Source organism: Cloeon dipterum, chromosome X (assembly GCF_949628265.1).
Source record: "Cloeon dipterum chromosome X, ieCloDipt1.1, whole genome shotgun sequence".
Classification (NCBI taxonomy): Eukaryota; Metazoa; Arthropoda; class Insecta; order Ephemeroptera; family Baetidae; genus Cloeon; species Cloeon dipterum.
In genome coordinates this window covers 24,276,587-24,292,420 of record NC_088790.1, presented here as the reverse complement: position 1 = coordinate 24,292,420, position 15,834 = coordinate 24,276,587, and the positions used below count along the sequence as shown (strand labels likewise).

Genomic DNA, 15,834 nt, shown 5'->3' with positions numbered 1-15,834 from the left:
TTGTAAAGACAACTTTAAATTCATTCCTGACATTTCTGACATTCCTGGCCCATTCAAATGAAAATGTTTGATCACCTAATTTATTTTTCATTTAATTTTCACTGATATACACAATTTTTAACAATATTGGGAGTTTCCACCTGTCGAGTTTAAAAAACTGATTCTGTACGTGTCGTGGTTTTTGGGCCTCATTTGTACAGATTTCAAACATAATTTTTATCTTTTTATAAGGTTTTAGAACTTAACTTTTTATGGTTTTGAACCAAAAAAATTTTCTTGGTTCAAAACATTAACAGCTATTTTATGAGTCAACAGTTTATTTCACAGTTCAACTGGATAAAAATTTAAATTATTTACACAATTAAAAAACACAAATAAATTAAATCAACTAAAATATCATGATTTTCTAGTCCGATTTTTGTTTATATCAAGTCTCAGGATCAACGTTATTTTTGTATATATCTAGATCCACCAGGTTTTAATATTTGATAAAACATTTTATGGTAATATATATGATTTTTGTATTGTTATAAAAGTAAAGTGTGGCTCAAAAGGTCAAAATTGCGAAATCCATGGTTATTTTGGTCTTAAAAATAAATTAAAATCACGAATCATTTGATCATCTTTCATTCCAATTTCTGAACCTAATTAATTCCACTCCTGTTCGATAGCACTCTGAATGAAACGTAAATTAAGAAGGAAAAATCCCTTCCTCCTGCCCATCATGATTTTCTTCTGGCTATTATTTTAACAGAGCTGTATGCAGACAAAATATATTTTTTTTTCTCTAAAAGTCATTCCCCTTTCTTTTTTCACGTTCTCAGCGTAAGCTCCCTGGAGGAAACAAATAATCCTTTTTACGTCCCCGACCGAGGTGTTGCTGCTGCTCTGGAGAAAACTTCAATTTCTCAGCTCGCCATTTCTCCCCCGACTTGGTCCTTTTCCCTTTTTGCGAGGACGGAGAGTCGGAATTATGTGCGACAGCGCAAGGTTGGAATCCCGAAATAATGGCTGCACTGAGAGTGAAGAGATAGAGAGAGAGCACAATGGACTGTTGCTGGCAGCTGGGAGAGCGGAGCAGTGTGCCGTGGAGAGTCCATCTTCAAAAGTGACACTCGCAATGTGCACGATAAAATCTCTGGAGGCGACTCTCGCTGTAATTAGTCGCAAGCACACATTTATCTCTTGCCACGTGCTTTAATGTGCATTTTTGTTTAAATGTAGGAAACTATGTGAATGTCACATTTTACTTGGAGGCGAATTTAAGTTCAACAAAGTTAAGCATTATTTTTAAAATTAACACGGTGTTAGTGAGTTTTTGAGCTCCAAAGAAATTGAACATGGGAAATGCTTAAAATCCAAATTGTTTAATTATGATCTTTAAAGAGGATTGGAAATAGCTTGAAATATTTTTGTCTAAATTTTCTGAGCTAGTTAACAAATATTTAAACTTAAATTTTTAATTAAATCTTATATTTTCTGTTAAAAATTTAAGTTTTTATAGTCAATATAAAGAAGAAAAAGGAATTTATATCTAGCTCTCCAAAAATTTCATGGCTAAAATTAAATAAATTATTGTTCTTTTAGTCAAGATATAAAAAATTGAATTGAATTTTTCTTCTTCTAGGCATGCAGTGCAAGATTCTGAAAAACCAAATGATTTATATAATTTTTTTGAGAATGTCAAAACTGACCTTTTGATCGGTTTTCCTCTTAAAATGCTATCAAAAGCCAAAATTGAACACATAACATCAATTTGAAATTAAAAATGTATTGATTTTAAAACAGCATTAAATTTATTTTAGTACATAAGTTTAATTAATTACTAAGATGTTTAGAAAATAAATATTCTGTTATGTATATTATGCCTCTTTTACACTAGGGTTTAATAAATTAATCATCAAAATGAATATGATTTTTAACAGTGATCAGTGATCCTATTGGCATTCTGTTTATTTTGGTTTAATCTGATGTTTATACACAAAGAAAGCTTAGAAAAAGGAACGGATCGATTTATCTCTGTCGTCGGAGTGGATAGGAAAATTAGCCTTGTGTGTGTTTACATCGTCTGTCTTTTTTGTGTTCGCTTAGATTGCGTCCTCTGATAGAATTAAGATGCGCCGAGTGGAGTGGTGTACGTAGCCAAAAGTTGTGGCAGATACGCATCGGCTGAAACGCCGGCCAGATGTGAATTAATTCTGGCCTTTGAGTTCGTTTAATTGGAGCACGCTGGAAAGCTTCACTTAATTAAACTGTTAAGCGCAGAAAGAGAGAAAGAAATTCGCTGCTCACGCTCAGCTGAACGAGCACAAGTATAGTTTTTAAATCTTGGCCAGATGAAGACAAGAGGGCAAGAAAGAAAGAAGAAAAGGCCGAGATTGGAAAGAGAGCAATCTGCGCCGGGGCATTATTAAAAAAAAGATGTCTTGCAGCTCAATTTTTGCCCGCCGCTGCTCGGCCGCGTGCGGATTAATTATCGGCGAAGCAACTAGACAGTTTTTCCTTGCACTAGAGTTTTTTCTGAAAATTTTATTTCGTTCTGGTTTCTGGTATTGTTTCTTTACCTTTTTACAACCTCAAAGACGACTTTCTGACTGATCTTTGTCCATCTCATGATTTTTTAATACACTTCACAGTAAACATTGTAAATTTAACGAGTTTTACAGAAAATTTTAGCAAACTTTGAGACCTCAAAACAAGTATCTCGTCTCTTCGTGGTGCATTTAAATTAAATAAAAAATTAGGGGTGCTCCGGATTCCTCTTGGCAAGCCGAATCAAACTGAAACTAAACTTGCAGTGCTAAGTAAAGGTCAAAGCTAAAATTGTTAATTTTGGTTTCTATTTAAAAAAAAAAATGGAAATAAGCTCAGGATTTTGGAATTGAGAAAATGTGCTTAAAGGTAGTCCCATTTGTGAACTTTCGTGGAAATTTCAGAGTGTTGCTCTAACAAGTTTTCAAGAAATTCCACTAAAAAAAACTAAATTTTCCGTGTTTTGCAAATTTTGCCAAATCTATAAATCTCGGGTTCTAACTATCAGAAAAGCAAAAATTGCACACCATTAGAATCATCTCAACCTTTACTGGCCAGCTAGAGGGCGTAGGAGTGCTTACCCTCCACCCCTTTCAACCCCCTGCTTCAATTTTAAAGCTCCCTAAAAGCTTTATAATATTTTTAATGTTAAAACTCTTTATTACCTTCCCAAACCTTATTTAATAATTAAGACTGTATATATTTTTAATTATAAGTCAATAAAATGCTGAATATCGCTGGTTTTAAAAATTTTCCTGTTCAGGAAATACGGTCTAGAACGAACGAACGATCGAGCCAACGAGCAGTGGAAAGGAAATAATTTCTGAAATGCATTATGACACACAGGCAGCGTGCGTGAGACGGAGCCAACTTTTAAATGAGCAATGAACATCGCTGACAGGAAGAATGGGGAGTGCGAGAGAGAGAGAGAGAGAGAGAGAGAGAGAGAGAGAGAGAGAGAGAGAGCCACAGTCGCGGTGAAGGGACCAGGAAGTAATTCATGAAACCAACAGCGAGCCGCATTCACACTTTTCGCCACTCTTTCTTTCTCTCTTTCTCTCTCTCTCTCTTTTATAACAAGCCACTGAATCTGCAGCAGTAGCAGCAATCTTCGCTCTCGATGGGCCGAGTGAGTGAGGCGGAAAGTAGTGCTGATTTGCGCGTGTCTGCGTCTGCACGCCTCGGCTAATCAATGCGACGCTCTTTTGTCGTCACGTGCTCAGAGCAGAGACAATGCAACAGGATGAGTTCATTTGGCATCTAGGGCCGAGAGCGAAATTATGAAATTATGCACTCCTACACATTGAGAAATTTCTGTTATGAAAATCAGAAAATAATTCGAGACGTTGGGATTGCAATTGCACAATAAAATAATTTAGTTAGTACAGCGTTTTATTTTATGCAAAAAATCAGGTGGTATATGTGAGCACCAAGGGTTGCTTATTAATTAGATAAAATCTCAATATGTTATATTTTTCAATGGTTTAGGAGCTTAAATAAAAGAGATTTTTTCAAACCACGGCTATCAGGAGATCAGATTTAAGTTTTTGCGAGTTTAATTATGCGAGTCAGTGTTGTCTTAAGCGCCAAAAACGACAAAAATCCATAAAAATATATAATGAGAGGTGGAAGGGGGAGGTGGTTGGCACCCCAAACCACTTCAAAACAACGGAGAACCCCATCGTGAATTTTTCTAAGCATTTTACAAGTGCCTTTTGACAACATTTCTCTTCCCTAACCACAAAATTTTTTTCTGGGATTTTACGAATGAAAAATTATCTTTAATTTAATTTAAGAAACTTCTGTTATTTTCTAATTTTTATAAATTAGGCAAAAATCTTGTCACAGGTGTCAGACAGGTTGCATACTTCCGCAAATTAATTTTGCTAATTTTGCTTGCTTGGCAATCCACGTGTAGCGAGTCGCAAACAGGGCCCTTTCTCCCGACGCACAAACGGCTCGTTCAATTAATTAATCAAGCGTCGCGCAGCATAAGTCACACACACGCAAAAAGTAAACACGTTTTGGCCCCGGCTCGTACATCATGCGTAGAACAAACAGTGCAGGTGCGGCGGAAAAACAGGCTGCCTTTTTCCTTTCGATCTCATTAGCAGCGCCGAAATTCACGTGCACACAGTGGCGGAGCGGAGGACGAGATGAAATCTGTTGCTCACACGAGCAAAAAGGGGCGCGCGGGAACAGCAACCCGTGCACAGGTTGAGAAGGGCCGGAAAATCCGCTCGGCTGTAGGGGGTGTCAGTAGCGACTTGCAAATTGATCGGTTCATCGGCTGCTCAATATTTTAAGAGCTTTGTAATATAATATATTCGGAAAAATTAGCAATTCTAAGAAGCCCATCAGATCACGTGGCTATTTTAAGAATTTAACTATGATCTATTATGTTATGTGGTGATTTATGGGTATATTTAAATTATATTTACAACAAAAATAAAGGTCAATATTAAATACAATTTAAAAGTGATAAAACTGTTTTAAAATAAAATAAGGTAAAATAAAAAATATATATAAATCACATTATGCTTTTATATAAAAATTAAAAAAAATAGCCGTCCTTAGTATTAGTCGAATATTTACATATTTATTCACACAAATACTAATAACATTATAGTATAAACATGGACGTGAAAAAAATATTACAGTACATTAGCACGCATGAGAGTAAATAGGATCTTCTCGCATTTCAAAAAGTGGCAAAAATTCACATATTCTTCACAGAACACACATTTACAATCGAGACCAGCCTTCCTATGATATTTCTTGTGCGTACAGTAAACATAATGATAGTCGTGACAAGCGTGCCTGGTGGTTTTATTTAGAAAACAGACATTATTCAAATGGCTTTTTAATAAAGGCTTAGAACTGCATCTTCTTAAACAACAATCATGTAAATTTGACCCATTTGAACCACATTGTAAACATCGAAACGGGCATAAATTGCTGTATTTTAAAAATTATAGCATTTTAAAAAATAACCTTAGAGCGAATTTTTACACCTTTGGCTTTACTTAGTAATTTTAATTCTTTTGGAATGTAAAAAAGGAAAATGTTAATGTACGATGTATCATTTTATATATGAATGTTACACTAACTCAAAGAGGTAAAAAGGCTTTAATTAATTACATTTTCATCCAAAACTGCAAAATTGAACAAAAATTGCTTTCAATTAGTATGAAATTTTCTCATTTAAATTGAACGCCATTTTCTTCTTCGACACCTAAAGAAATAAAAACTGACAAATTATGTTCTCACATAAAAATGAAACCAACGTGCGCACGCGAAATTTTTTTTACGGATTTTTAACCAAACAAGACGTTTCAGAAATAATTAAATTTTTTGTTGCTCTATTTATCCCTGTCCGAGGACCGGGAAGGGCGCGCTCTGTACTAGCACGAATGCTGAAACCCGGGTCCCAATAACACCGCGAACGGATAACACGAGTGCCCAGCCCACTGAAGGGCCAAAACAGAACAGGCGAGATCTGGTCGCTGGCTCTTCAAGCCGCGCCAGGTAAGCGCAAGTTCCCCTAGACGCGCGTTACATTTGGGCTAGCTCAAATTTATTGATTCATGCTCATTTGATCATCCCATGACGATTAAAAGTTCAGATAATATAAAAGAATATTAAATTAATTTCAAAAATCTGATCGTTTCAATTAAATAACCGAATTTTATAAAAAAATATAAATTTTCCCATTTTCAAAATGACTCAAGGAATTAAATTTGGGCAGAAAGATCTGCATTTTGTAAGAGAATTTGGGAGGCCAATTTATCCAAGCTGTTGCCATGGTATAGGCAGGCAGGCTGACCCATTTTCGGGTCCGGGAGGAGCGCGGCGGCCGGGTTCCCGCAGGTCCGGGGCGCGCAGCTGCCGTTGCCGAAATCGAGCAGCAGCACACGTGTATCGACCCACTTTGTCTTTCTGCCTCTGCCCCCGACACCGAGTCCTGCGTGCGCCGCCACCGCTCCCCAGGGACTCTCCGTTTTCTGGAGCAGCCCCCCACCCCCGGAAAAGCTGCAATTCCGCAACGAATGAGATTTTTTTACTCTCTCAGCCCCCCGAGCCGCCAATTTGTCGGCCGCCCACCCGGTTTTTATCTGTGAACTTTCTCTTATATATGGCCTAGCTCCTAATGACTCTGATAATAGTTTTATTGTTTTTCTCTCTCAAGGCCGGATAATTTTCTTCTGAGAGGAAAGCCAATTGAATTTCTTACTTTCACTCACGTCTTTCGCTCTCTCAGTGTTATTGATAGCTGGCCACAGGCTATTTTTCTAGCTTTTTAGTGCAGTCACAGAATGGAAGGTCTAAATATTGTACCTATATAACATTTTTGAGGAGTCTTTTAATAAAATTTGAATGAAATTTTCCATTATAAAACCTTGCCTGTAATTTTACTTTTGATGCTTTGATTTTTACTGTGGTAAATTTATAAAACTCCTTTTGCTAAAGATCGCCGTACGGGGAAATATTTTATAGAACTCTTGTGAAATAAATTAAATTCAAAACATTTGTCACTCTGCACTCTCCTAAAAATTCCCCGTAGCATGTTGCTAAAGAGTTCTTTAATTCTTCTTGACTGGATTTACCAAATTTTTTCTTATATTTCATTGAATAAAAGCTCTGAAATCAGCGCGAATGAAGTAGTTCTATTCATATTTACGATTCCATTAAGCTTTATAATAGTTTTTATAATTGTTTTATGTAAATTTTACCAAGCTGATTAACATTCATTCTCATTTGATCATTCCAGCTCAGTAAAAGTAATAGACGCTTTTCTTATTTTATTTTTTAAAATAATAAATAAATAAATTCTTGCTGATTACGAAAGAAATTATTTAGATTTTCTTTTTTTCAAATGGACTCCAGAAATTAACTTTTAGCAGAAAGAGCTGCAGTGTAGGAGGAGAATTGGAAAGACCCTAGACAGGTTGTCTAGCACCAATTTTTCATTTGGAAAAAAACAATTGCTTAGCAGCCTTTAGTGTTCGAAGCCGCCAACAGATGGCGCCACCGTATCCTTTCGTAATTAATTTAATTTTAAGGCGCTTTCACTGCGATTTCAGACTCAATCCTGCCATTGTGCGTTGTTCACTTAATTTGCTTTCTTTTGACGTGTTGAAAACCAAAATCGGGTTAGCCAATCGCCGTAGGATCGCATAAAGCTATTTTTTGAAATATAAAATCTTTTCCGACGTTTCTACGGCGAATGGCTGGACTGAATTTGGTTTTCAGCACGTCAAAAGAAAGACTATGAAGTGAAGAATGCTCAGTGGAAGGATTGAGTCTGAAATCACAGCGGAAGTGCCTTAAAATTAAATTTATTACGAAAGTATAAGGTGGCGCCATCTGTTGGCGGCTTCGAACACTAAGTGCTTATACAACTGGTGTATTAATTTAAATTTGTAGGAAATAAAAAAAGCTTTTAGACTGCTATGACCAATTTTAACAAAACAAAACGTTCAAAAAATAAGCGGGTTGTTAAAAAAAACGATAAAAACTAATAATATATAATTTTCCTTTATCGAATGTAATTGCAACCGAATCTATGAATTAAAAGTTGCACATTACGGCGCTTGAGAGAGTTGGAGAACTGCCAGCTGTCTGCTGTCAGCATGTTGCGAATCGGATTCCATTTGCACGCGGCCATTATTCCTGCTGGAAAGGCAACACACGTCAATTATATTGCGCAGCTCTCGTGTCCCGACAAGCGAGAAGCGATGTTTTCGCATTTTCGCCGCGTGTTCCCAGCGCAGAAGTCGGATTCCACATGACGCGCGGATGCAAAAAGCGTGTGTCCATGTGAAAAGTACACGCGCAGAGAATCCACGCACAAAAAGAAGGCCACTTGCCCAATTAGCTGCCGCCGCTGAGTGTATTTATTTATTTATGTTGCCGGCGCAGATGCGACGACTGTGCCGAACGAGAGGAAAGCTGCAATAAACGTCCGCACGCCGCGTTTATTATGCCTGTGATCGAAAAATTGATGGCTCGCTGCTGAAAACGGAATTTTTTATTGCCAGCCGTGTGAACAATCAACACCACTTTTTTGTGTTCTTCGGTTTAAGCCCTCTCAGCAGATTCAGATGTTGTTGTATCAAATAATTTAGTTTCAAGGGAAGTTCATTTGATAAATCTAATTTACTATCTTAGCATACAACAAATTTAATTATGGTTTGGAATTATTAAAGTACAATTCTACGTGTGCTTATGAACAAATTTATTATTTAAAAATTAAAACTTTTACCAACAAAACACTTAACTAAATAAAAATTGTAATGTGTATTGCAAATATAGCAATTAAATTAATATTGTATTTAAAAAATAGGTTTGTTACTTTTTTTATAACAATTTTTAAAGCGTGTGCATTTGTCAATCTCACAGTCTGTCTATAAAATTCAAAAGTAATTAAGCTACAAATTTTTTCATAATGCTAGCGTACAAATTGCGTTGAAAATGGCAATAAATTTATATATCTTTGGCATGTAATTTTTTTTAAATTTTGCTTAAAGAGAAAATATTAAATAGATTCATGATGAATTGAAATTCCGGACATTCTCCTCAAAGCTTAACGTCTCTTTTACGTTCGACATAAGTTTCAACTTCTACCCAAAGCCCTATTTCATGACAGAAAAAATAAATAGATGATAATTGGTCGTGTTAAATTAATAAAATTAGTTATGTACAAAAATAAATTTAAGATAATAAACCATTCCTATCTATTTAATTCACGAGCTATAGCAGTTCTTCAACCCGCGGGCAAGCGTCAATAATAGAATGAATTCACAACCACATTTTGTACTCCGCCGCTAGCTTGAAAACCCACCCATATTTAATTTTAACATTTAACTCTTTTGATTTTGGAAGAGAATATGTTAATGTTTTCAATGCTATTTAGTCCCAAGGTTTAATTATAAAATAATTCAAATTTAATTTAAAACGTTAATTTTTAATGCATTAATTATGAAAAATAGTATAATATTATCATTTATTTGATAAAATTTGAATGATATTAAAACAAAATTTAAAGAGATTTAAACTCCCAGCAGGACATATTATTTTTATGTTTTCATTTCTGTGTTGGTTGAAACTAAATTGCATTTATTTAAAAATTACTTTTGTAATTATTATTTTTAATAAAATAATAGCTAATAGAGCAGTGAATTGACCTTCCAATTATCACGGGACAAATCGTGCAATTTTTAACCCACTTGAATCAAACTCGAAAATGTCAAAATTGGCCGTCTTAGAGCATCTAAATCGGTTGTAAAGCTGTGCGAGTGCAAATTTCGGCTCATACTTGACGAATGATACTCCAAAATTAAAAAAAAACTAAATGGTCTAATTTTCTAGTTCAGTTTTTGTTTATTTTCCAGTTAAAAATGTTATACAATGTAAGAGTATGTTTCATATTTTTTTTCTTAGAGAGAGGAAAGAGATTATGCATTTTTACAATTAATTGTACCCTCTATTTAATTAAAAAATATGAACTATTGTTGTACAGCATCATAAACAAAACGAGGAAAAAACTTTAGAAACCTAAAATTGTTAAATAATGGGAAAGTTGATGCGCTAAAAATCACAAAGCGTCTAGATTGTGCAAGAAACCGATTATTTTGATAAAAAATTATCCAAAAAAATCCAAATTCACAGATTATTCAACACAAACAGATATACACCAAAATTCGGAAAATGTTAAACTCTACCAGGAATTTTGATCGATTTTAACCAGCAATTTTCAGCAGAGATATTCGAGACGCCGCGTCAGAGGAGAAATAATTGAGCATAAACCAAAAATGAAGACGTGTGTTTTATGGAGCAGTAAAAAAGCAGGTGGAAAGGCGTAAAAACTTTTTGCACTCAGGCTTAAAAAAGTTTTGCTTAACAGGCGAAGGAGAAAGTAGATGATTTTCTTCGAGGAGAGCCGTGCCGCGGTGGTGGCGGCGGGGCAGCGATAATCAGCTCGCTCAGTTCCCGCGCCACTTTCCTCGCACATCCTCCGCTATGCTATCTGCATTCGTTCCCCACCTCGCAAAGGGAAGTGGCAATAGTAATGTGCCGTCACATGACCGGATATCTGGCATCATTTATTAGCTCTTTCTATTTATCACTCACTCACTCACTCACTCCACGCTCAGCTCACTCCGCGCCACTTTCGTGCGCGCGATGCACTGACTCAATTAACCTCGACGCCCCTCACTTATTTCTGGCTTCGATTTGTAAAATAAATAATATATATGCAATCGCAACCGCAGAGTAAGTGTGTCCGTCGGCGGCTCCGTGTTCTTTCCGCGATTTGTAATTGACAAATGCGGCTGAAAAAAATAACGTCCAGTTTTTATAGAAGAGCAAAATGTATTTTTTTAATTGATTCCCTGATGAAAAGTTTGTTAGATATGAAATAAATTGTTTAATTGTTGTTTACAATTAATTGAGAAAAATATGCCGTGAAAATGTTTATTTTAATATATTTTTTAATGAAAAAAACGCCGCACATTTTTTTATTTTGGATGTTTTGAAATTTGAACTGTTTCCTTGTTGAAAATCGAATAAAAAATTAATAGCAATGGGAAAAAAGAAAATAGTAAAACGAATTAAATTAAATCCAAATCAATCCGGTTAATTTCTCCTTAATAAGTCAAACATTTAAAAAACATGATATCACAAAAATCGGCAAATACTTGATTTTTATTGATAGTACAATATTTTTGTGCTTTCATTACAGTTTGTATATATGATAGTAAAAACGATTAATTACAAAAAAATCTATGCTTTCAGAGGAAAAATTAATCCTTGAAGATTGAATTAAACCCAAAATAGAACTGTGTATTTTTTAAAGTGGCTGCAAAGTTAGCATGATTTTTTAATGGCAATCATCAACTCGCTACTTTTGAAATAATGTTATTTTATCTCGCAACATAGAGTGTCCCCAGAAATTGGCATGCACGTTGGATAAATCGATGTCTGTCAAGAAAACATGGTCAATAGTGCTGTAAATTGCATTTTAACTGTAGCAATGTTCTCTCTCTTGATTATTGTAAATTGTAGAATATATTATTAAAAATAACAATTGCTTTTTTTCTCCAACAATTCTAATCATTTTCAATTGTAGCTCTGTATCAAATCACAGTTTCATAATGCAAAAAATCAACTTAAATTGACTTTTTACTGTAATACAAATTATTTCAATTGTTTCTGGACAGACTTCGCCGCAGTAAAATCTGGTTTTCCGGCTATTCCGTGATTTTATGTAGATTTTCCATATCTTTTTCATCTTTTTACTGATTTAACCCATTTCAATTTGGCCAAAATTAAAGATATCAACAAAAACTTGCATTTTCATTTTTGTTACAATATAGATGCAATTGCGTTTGGTTTAAAAACAAATTTTAATTTCGTGCAATTGTTACACTAGAAAATAATCAAAATTTTGCAAAAATAAATGCCAATAAATCCTGATAAAACTCAAGGTTGTAACAACAAAGGAACAAATCAGTGCTAGAAATTTGAAAATTATTTTTTCACGAAATGCATCCTGGAAATTATTTAAAATTGAAATGTTATACTAATTTAAGACGAGACAATTTAGATATAGATTTAAAATATTTACAAATGAATTTTTGCTTTGTCGTCTCTCATTTGTCAGGCACAGCAAAGTTGGGAATCATTTTTTTAACGATTTTTTTACTAGCGAGGCCTACGAGAGAAGATTCCGCAGCGCATGCAGGCGAAGTAGATGATTTCGGCTGCACTGAGGAAGCTGAAGCCAAGGCACAGACTCAGCAAGCCGCCCATGTTAGCTAATACCGAATGGAGGAAAAAAAAGTTAATTTCACGCTTGCCCGACCACTAACCATAAAATATCCAACCTGTGAAGTCCAGAAAGTCGTACATTCGGGCCCGCTTGTACCGCATCACCTTGTAGTCTCGCAGGAAGATGTGCACCAGGGCGTGGTTCTTCCTGTCGTTGCATAATTTAATTTACATAATTATCTACGCAGTGAATTATGCTAATTCCAAAGAGTTCTCTGACTGTGTAAACACTCCATTTGGTCAGAGATGTAAAATAACTACGAATAAAATTTATTTCATAATAAAAAAATTCTAAATGACAAATAAAAAGAATTTATACAAAAATCAGAATTTTATCTCACGCAAACGTTTGAATCGAGCCATTGTACTGGATGGCATCCTTCAGGTTGTCCAGGGTGCTGATGCCGACGTCCTCCAGGATGGGGAATTGCGTGGAGGACAACTCGTGGCTGTAGCTGAGCTCGGTGCAGGCCGGTTGGCAGTCGCACAATTTGCGATTCGTGCTGCCAGAAATAACTACGGGGTTCGACGGAAAAAAATGACGGATGAATTATGCAAAATTTATTGCACGAAAGGTGAAGCAAAGTGTTGCCAAAACACGTGCCACTCTATTAACAACTACACATTTTTTATCCCATATATTTGAACGGAAAAATAATTTAAATGTAATTTTTGCGCGATTGAGCCTGCTCCAGAATTTTAATTGAATGAAATAACTGTGTGTCTGATTTATTTCTAAGTTAAGATATTTAAATACGGAAAAAATCTAAAGAAATTTTTCTCCGTCACTAAAATTAACATTCCTCTTTGTTCCAAGGAATTTATTTTTATCTTAATTCGCAAAATGAATTGACCAGTTGCATAAACCCTTAGTTATTGAAGCCGCCAACAGATGGCGCAACCACGGACTTTCTTAAAATTTTTGTTTTAAGCGGTTTTAAGGCATTTCCGCTGCGATTTCAGACTCAATATAGCTGTTTTACTTTTTTAAATTAATTTGCTTATTTTTGACGTTCTGAAAGCCAAAATTGGTTCAGCCAATCGCCGTAGAAACGTTGGAAAAGATTTCTTTATTTCAAAAAATAGTTTTTCACGATTCTACGGCGATTGGCTGAACCGATTTTGGTTTTCAGCACGTCAAAAATAAGCAAATTAATTTAAAAAAGCAAAATAGCTAGATTGAGTCTGAAATCGCAGCGGAAGTGCCTTAAATCGAAAGTCTACGGTAGCGCCATCTGTTGGCGGCTTCGAACACTTAGGGTTTATGCAACTGGTGAATTGAAATAAAATTTTTACCATATGTACGATTTGTAATTGTTTTTTACCGTCTCCAATGTCCTTGACACAGTTCATGGTGTCGAGGAAGGTGCAGATGCGGGCGCTTTGGTTCGAGCCGGGCAGCTGTTGTCCCGGCATGAAGTACTCCTTGCACCGGCACTTGCGCATCGTTGCGTTCGTCAGGCACTCGGAAATGCAGCTGGACACGCTGTAGATGCGGTAGAAGGACAGTGGACGCTCCTCCTGGAAGAAACACTTGCGGCGACTCTGGTTCAGCGACCGAATTTGACGCGTCGAGTAAATCTGAAAATTTTATTTTTTATTTCTTCCAAAAGTCGATATGAGACTAAGACAAAATTATCGGTTAAAACTATATAAATCAATTTTGAAGAAACTATAAATTAGTCCGTATATATATTTGTGGATAATAAATAATTCCAAAGTTTAAAATATGATGCTATAGAAAATTCTGAAATTAAAATCAAGGTTTGAAAAATGAAAAAGTCTGCGAAAAAAAGGTTCAGCTTTTTTCATGGTTTGTATAGTATTAAAAATTACTAAAATAGATGCGGTGAATCATTTTTATGAAATTTTTAACTTTTAATAGTTGCCATGATTGACGTGAATTTTCATAGTTGAAAAGCAGATTCAGTAAAGCTGTTACACAAATTATTTATAACAAAATGTGTAAAATCTAAAACTTTATTTTTGTAGGTTTCAGTTTATTATTCCCAAAATACATCAGAACCTCAACCTTTATTACAAAGATGTAAAATAGTTATTGTTACATTTAAGAAAATTAAAAGAAATCTTTTTATTTATTAAATTATTATTTTTAAAATAGTAGAAATAAATTTTTAATAACTATAATTTGTTTTTACCTGCGAAGGCCGCACAGAAACAAAGCTCTCCGCCCCTGGAGAAATAGCAAATCCGAATTCCTTGACTGCAGGCACGTCGGTCGGACTGTGCAGAAGCATCTAAACGCGTACATTCTCAACATAAAACTTCACGAGAGTAAATTAGATAAAATATTTACTTTGAATCCGACGGAGCCGGATCGTGGCAGAAAGTACTCGTGCAGTTGGACGTCAAGAAGAAGGGTTAGTCCTGCAGACACCCCAGGGGCCGCTCCTCGCTTCGGGAAAGGATCGTTTTGCTCTGCGTAACCAGTCTCTGGGGTCCAATATGCGTCGCTTTGGCTGCTGCAGCCACCGTGGTTTTTGGAATAGAGACGCACAAAATTTAAAATCACGGGCTGCGTTTTCCCAGAGGAAAAACGCGGCAAATTGCACGATAAAATTGATTAGAGCTGAGCACCCTCAGGAGAGACAAGATTAAATAACGTTGATTATTTTAAGGGACGTGCGTATATTTCAATTAAAATAAATTAGAGGGTTAATTTTAATACCAGCAAAAATATTTGATAAAAATCCTTGGGTAAAAAAGGATAAAAGATTATAAAGAATTCTGGAATTTTTACTTTTTAACTCACAGTAACAAAAATGGTAATTTTAGGCGGGTTTTAACCGATTAAAATTATTTTCGGGTCGTAGTGAGAATGCCTCTGAAGGTGCAAGCAACGTTAATGTTTTTTGTAGGTTGAAGAATTTTTTTAAATAAATAAATAATATTATTTTTTAAATAACTTGTGTCGAAAAATGTCGAACTGTTTTTAAAATTAATTTTTTAACAGAGACAATATTTCAAGACTAAAAAAATAAATTCTTTGCTGTCGTTTCTGTCACAAATTAGCCAAATTTGGTTTTTTGCCCGTGTCAAATTAGATCTGAATAAATCATTGAACAAAATTGAACACGAAACTCATAAATGAACAGTGGCGCCATCTATTGACAGCTCCGAATAATAAAAGGGAATTTTTGCTAATTGTAGAACCTATTAAAAAATTGTTAAAACTATTCAAAAAATTAAAATTGTTGAAAAATGATTTTTAATCCTTTTTCCTATATAAATTTTTAAATTTTTATAATTATAAATCACCTATTATTCGACCTTCTGATGATTGCTTCCGGTAAAGCATTGAACGCACAACACAGTCCGTCATCCGAGGTCACAGCCTGCGTATTTAATTTAAGTTTTTATTTCATTAAATATTTTTTTTAATTATTCCAGACCTGAAAGAGCTCTGTGCAGTCCTGGACGACGCTGTCCCAGCGGCAGTACTTGAGCATG

The 15,834-nt window shown here is 35.1% G+C and overlaps 1 protein-coding gene across 1 annotated transcript; it reads right to left on the bottom strand.

Annotated features, from left to right (window-relative positions):
- Positions 1 to 11,249: 11,249 nt before the first annotated feature.
- On the bottom strand, positions 11,250 to 15,000 carry LOC135945540 (pickpocket protein 28-like). The gene is made up of 6 exons (XM_065493295.1): positions 14,681 to 15,000; positions 14,523 to 14,621; positions 13,689 to 13,944; positions 12,705 to 12,879; positions 12,420 to 12,511; positions 11,250 to 12,350 (listed from the first exon to the last, which is right to left on the bottom strand). Exons 2-6 carry the CDS (start codon positions 14,619 to 14,621, stop codon positions 12,238 to 12,240), a joined length of 735 nt encoding a protein of 244 aa, XP_065349367.1. The 5' UTR covers positions 14,681 to 15,000; the 3' UTR covers positions 11,250 to 12,237.
- Between the last annotated feature and the right edge of the window lie 834 nt (positions 15,001 to 15,834).

What these genes read in the sequence shown, in the direction of transcription:
- LOC135945540 (XM_065493295.1), bottom strand. Translation starts at nt 14,621, where the DNA reads ATGCTTCTGCACAGTCCGACCGACGTGCCTGCAGTCAAGGAATTCGGA. An exon ending in GGCTCGATTCAAACGTTTGC is followed by an intron (nt 12,512 to 12,704) that starts GTGAGATAAAAT and finishes ATGCAACGACAG; the next exon opens with GAAGAACCACGCCCTGGTGC. An exon ending in CGACTTTCTGGACTTCACAG is followed by an intron (nt 12,351 to 12,419) that starts GTTGGATATTTT and finishes ATTCGGTATTAG; the next exon opens with CTAACATGGGCGGCTTGCTG.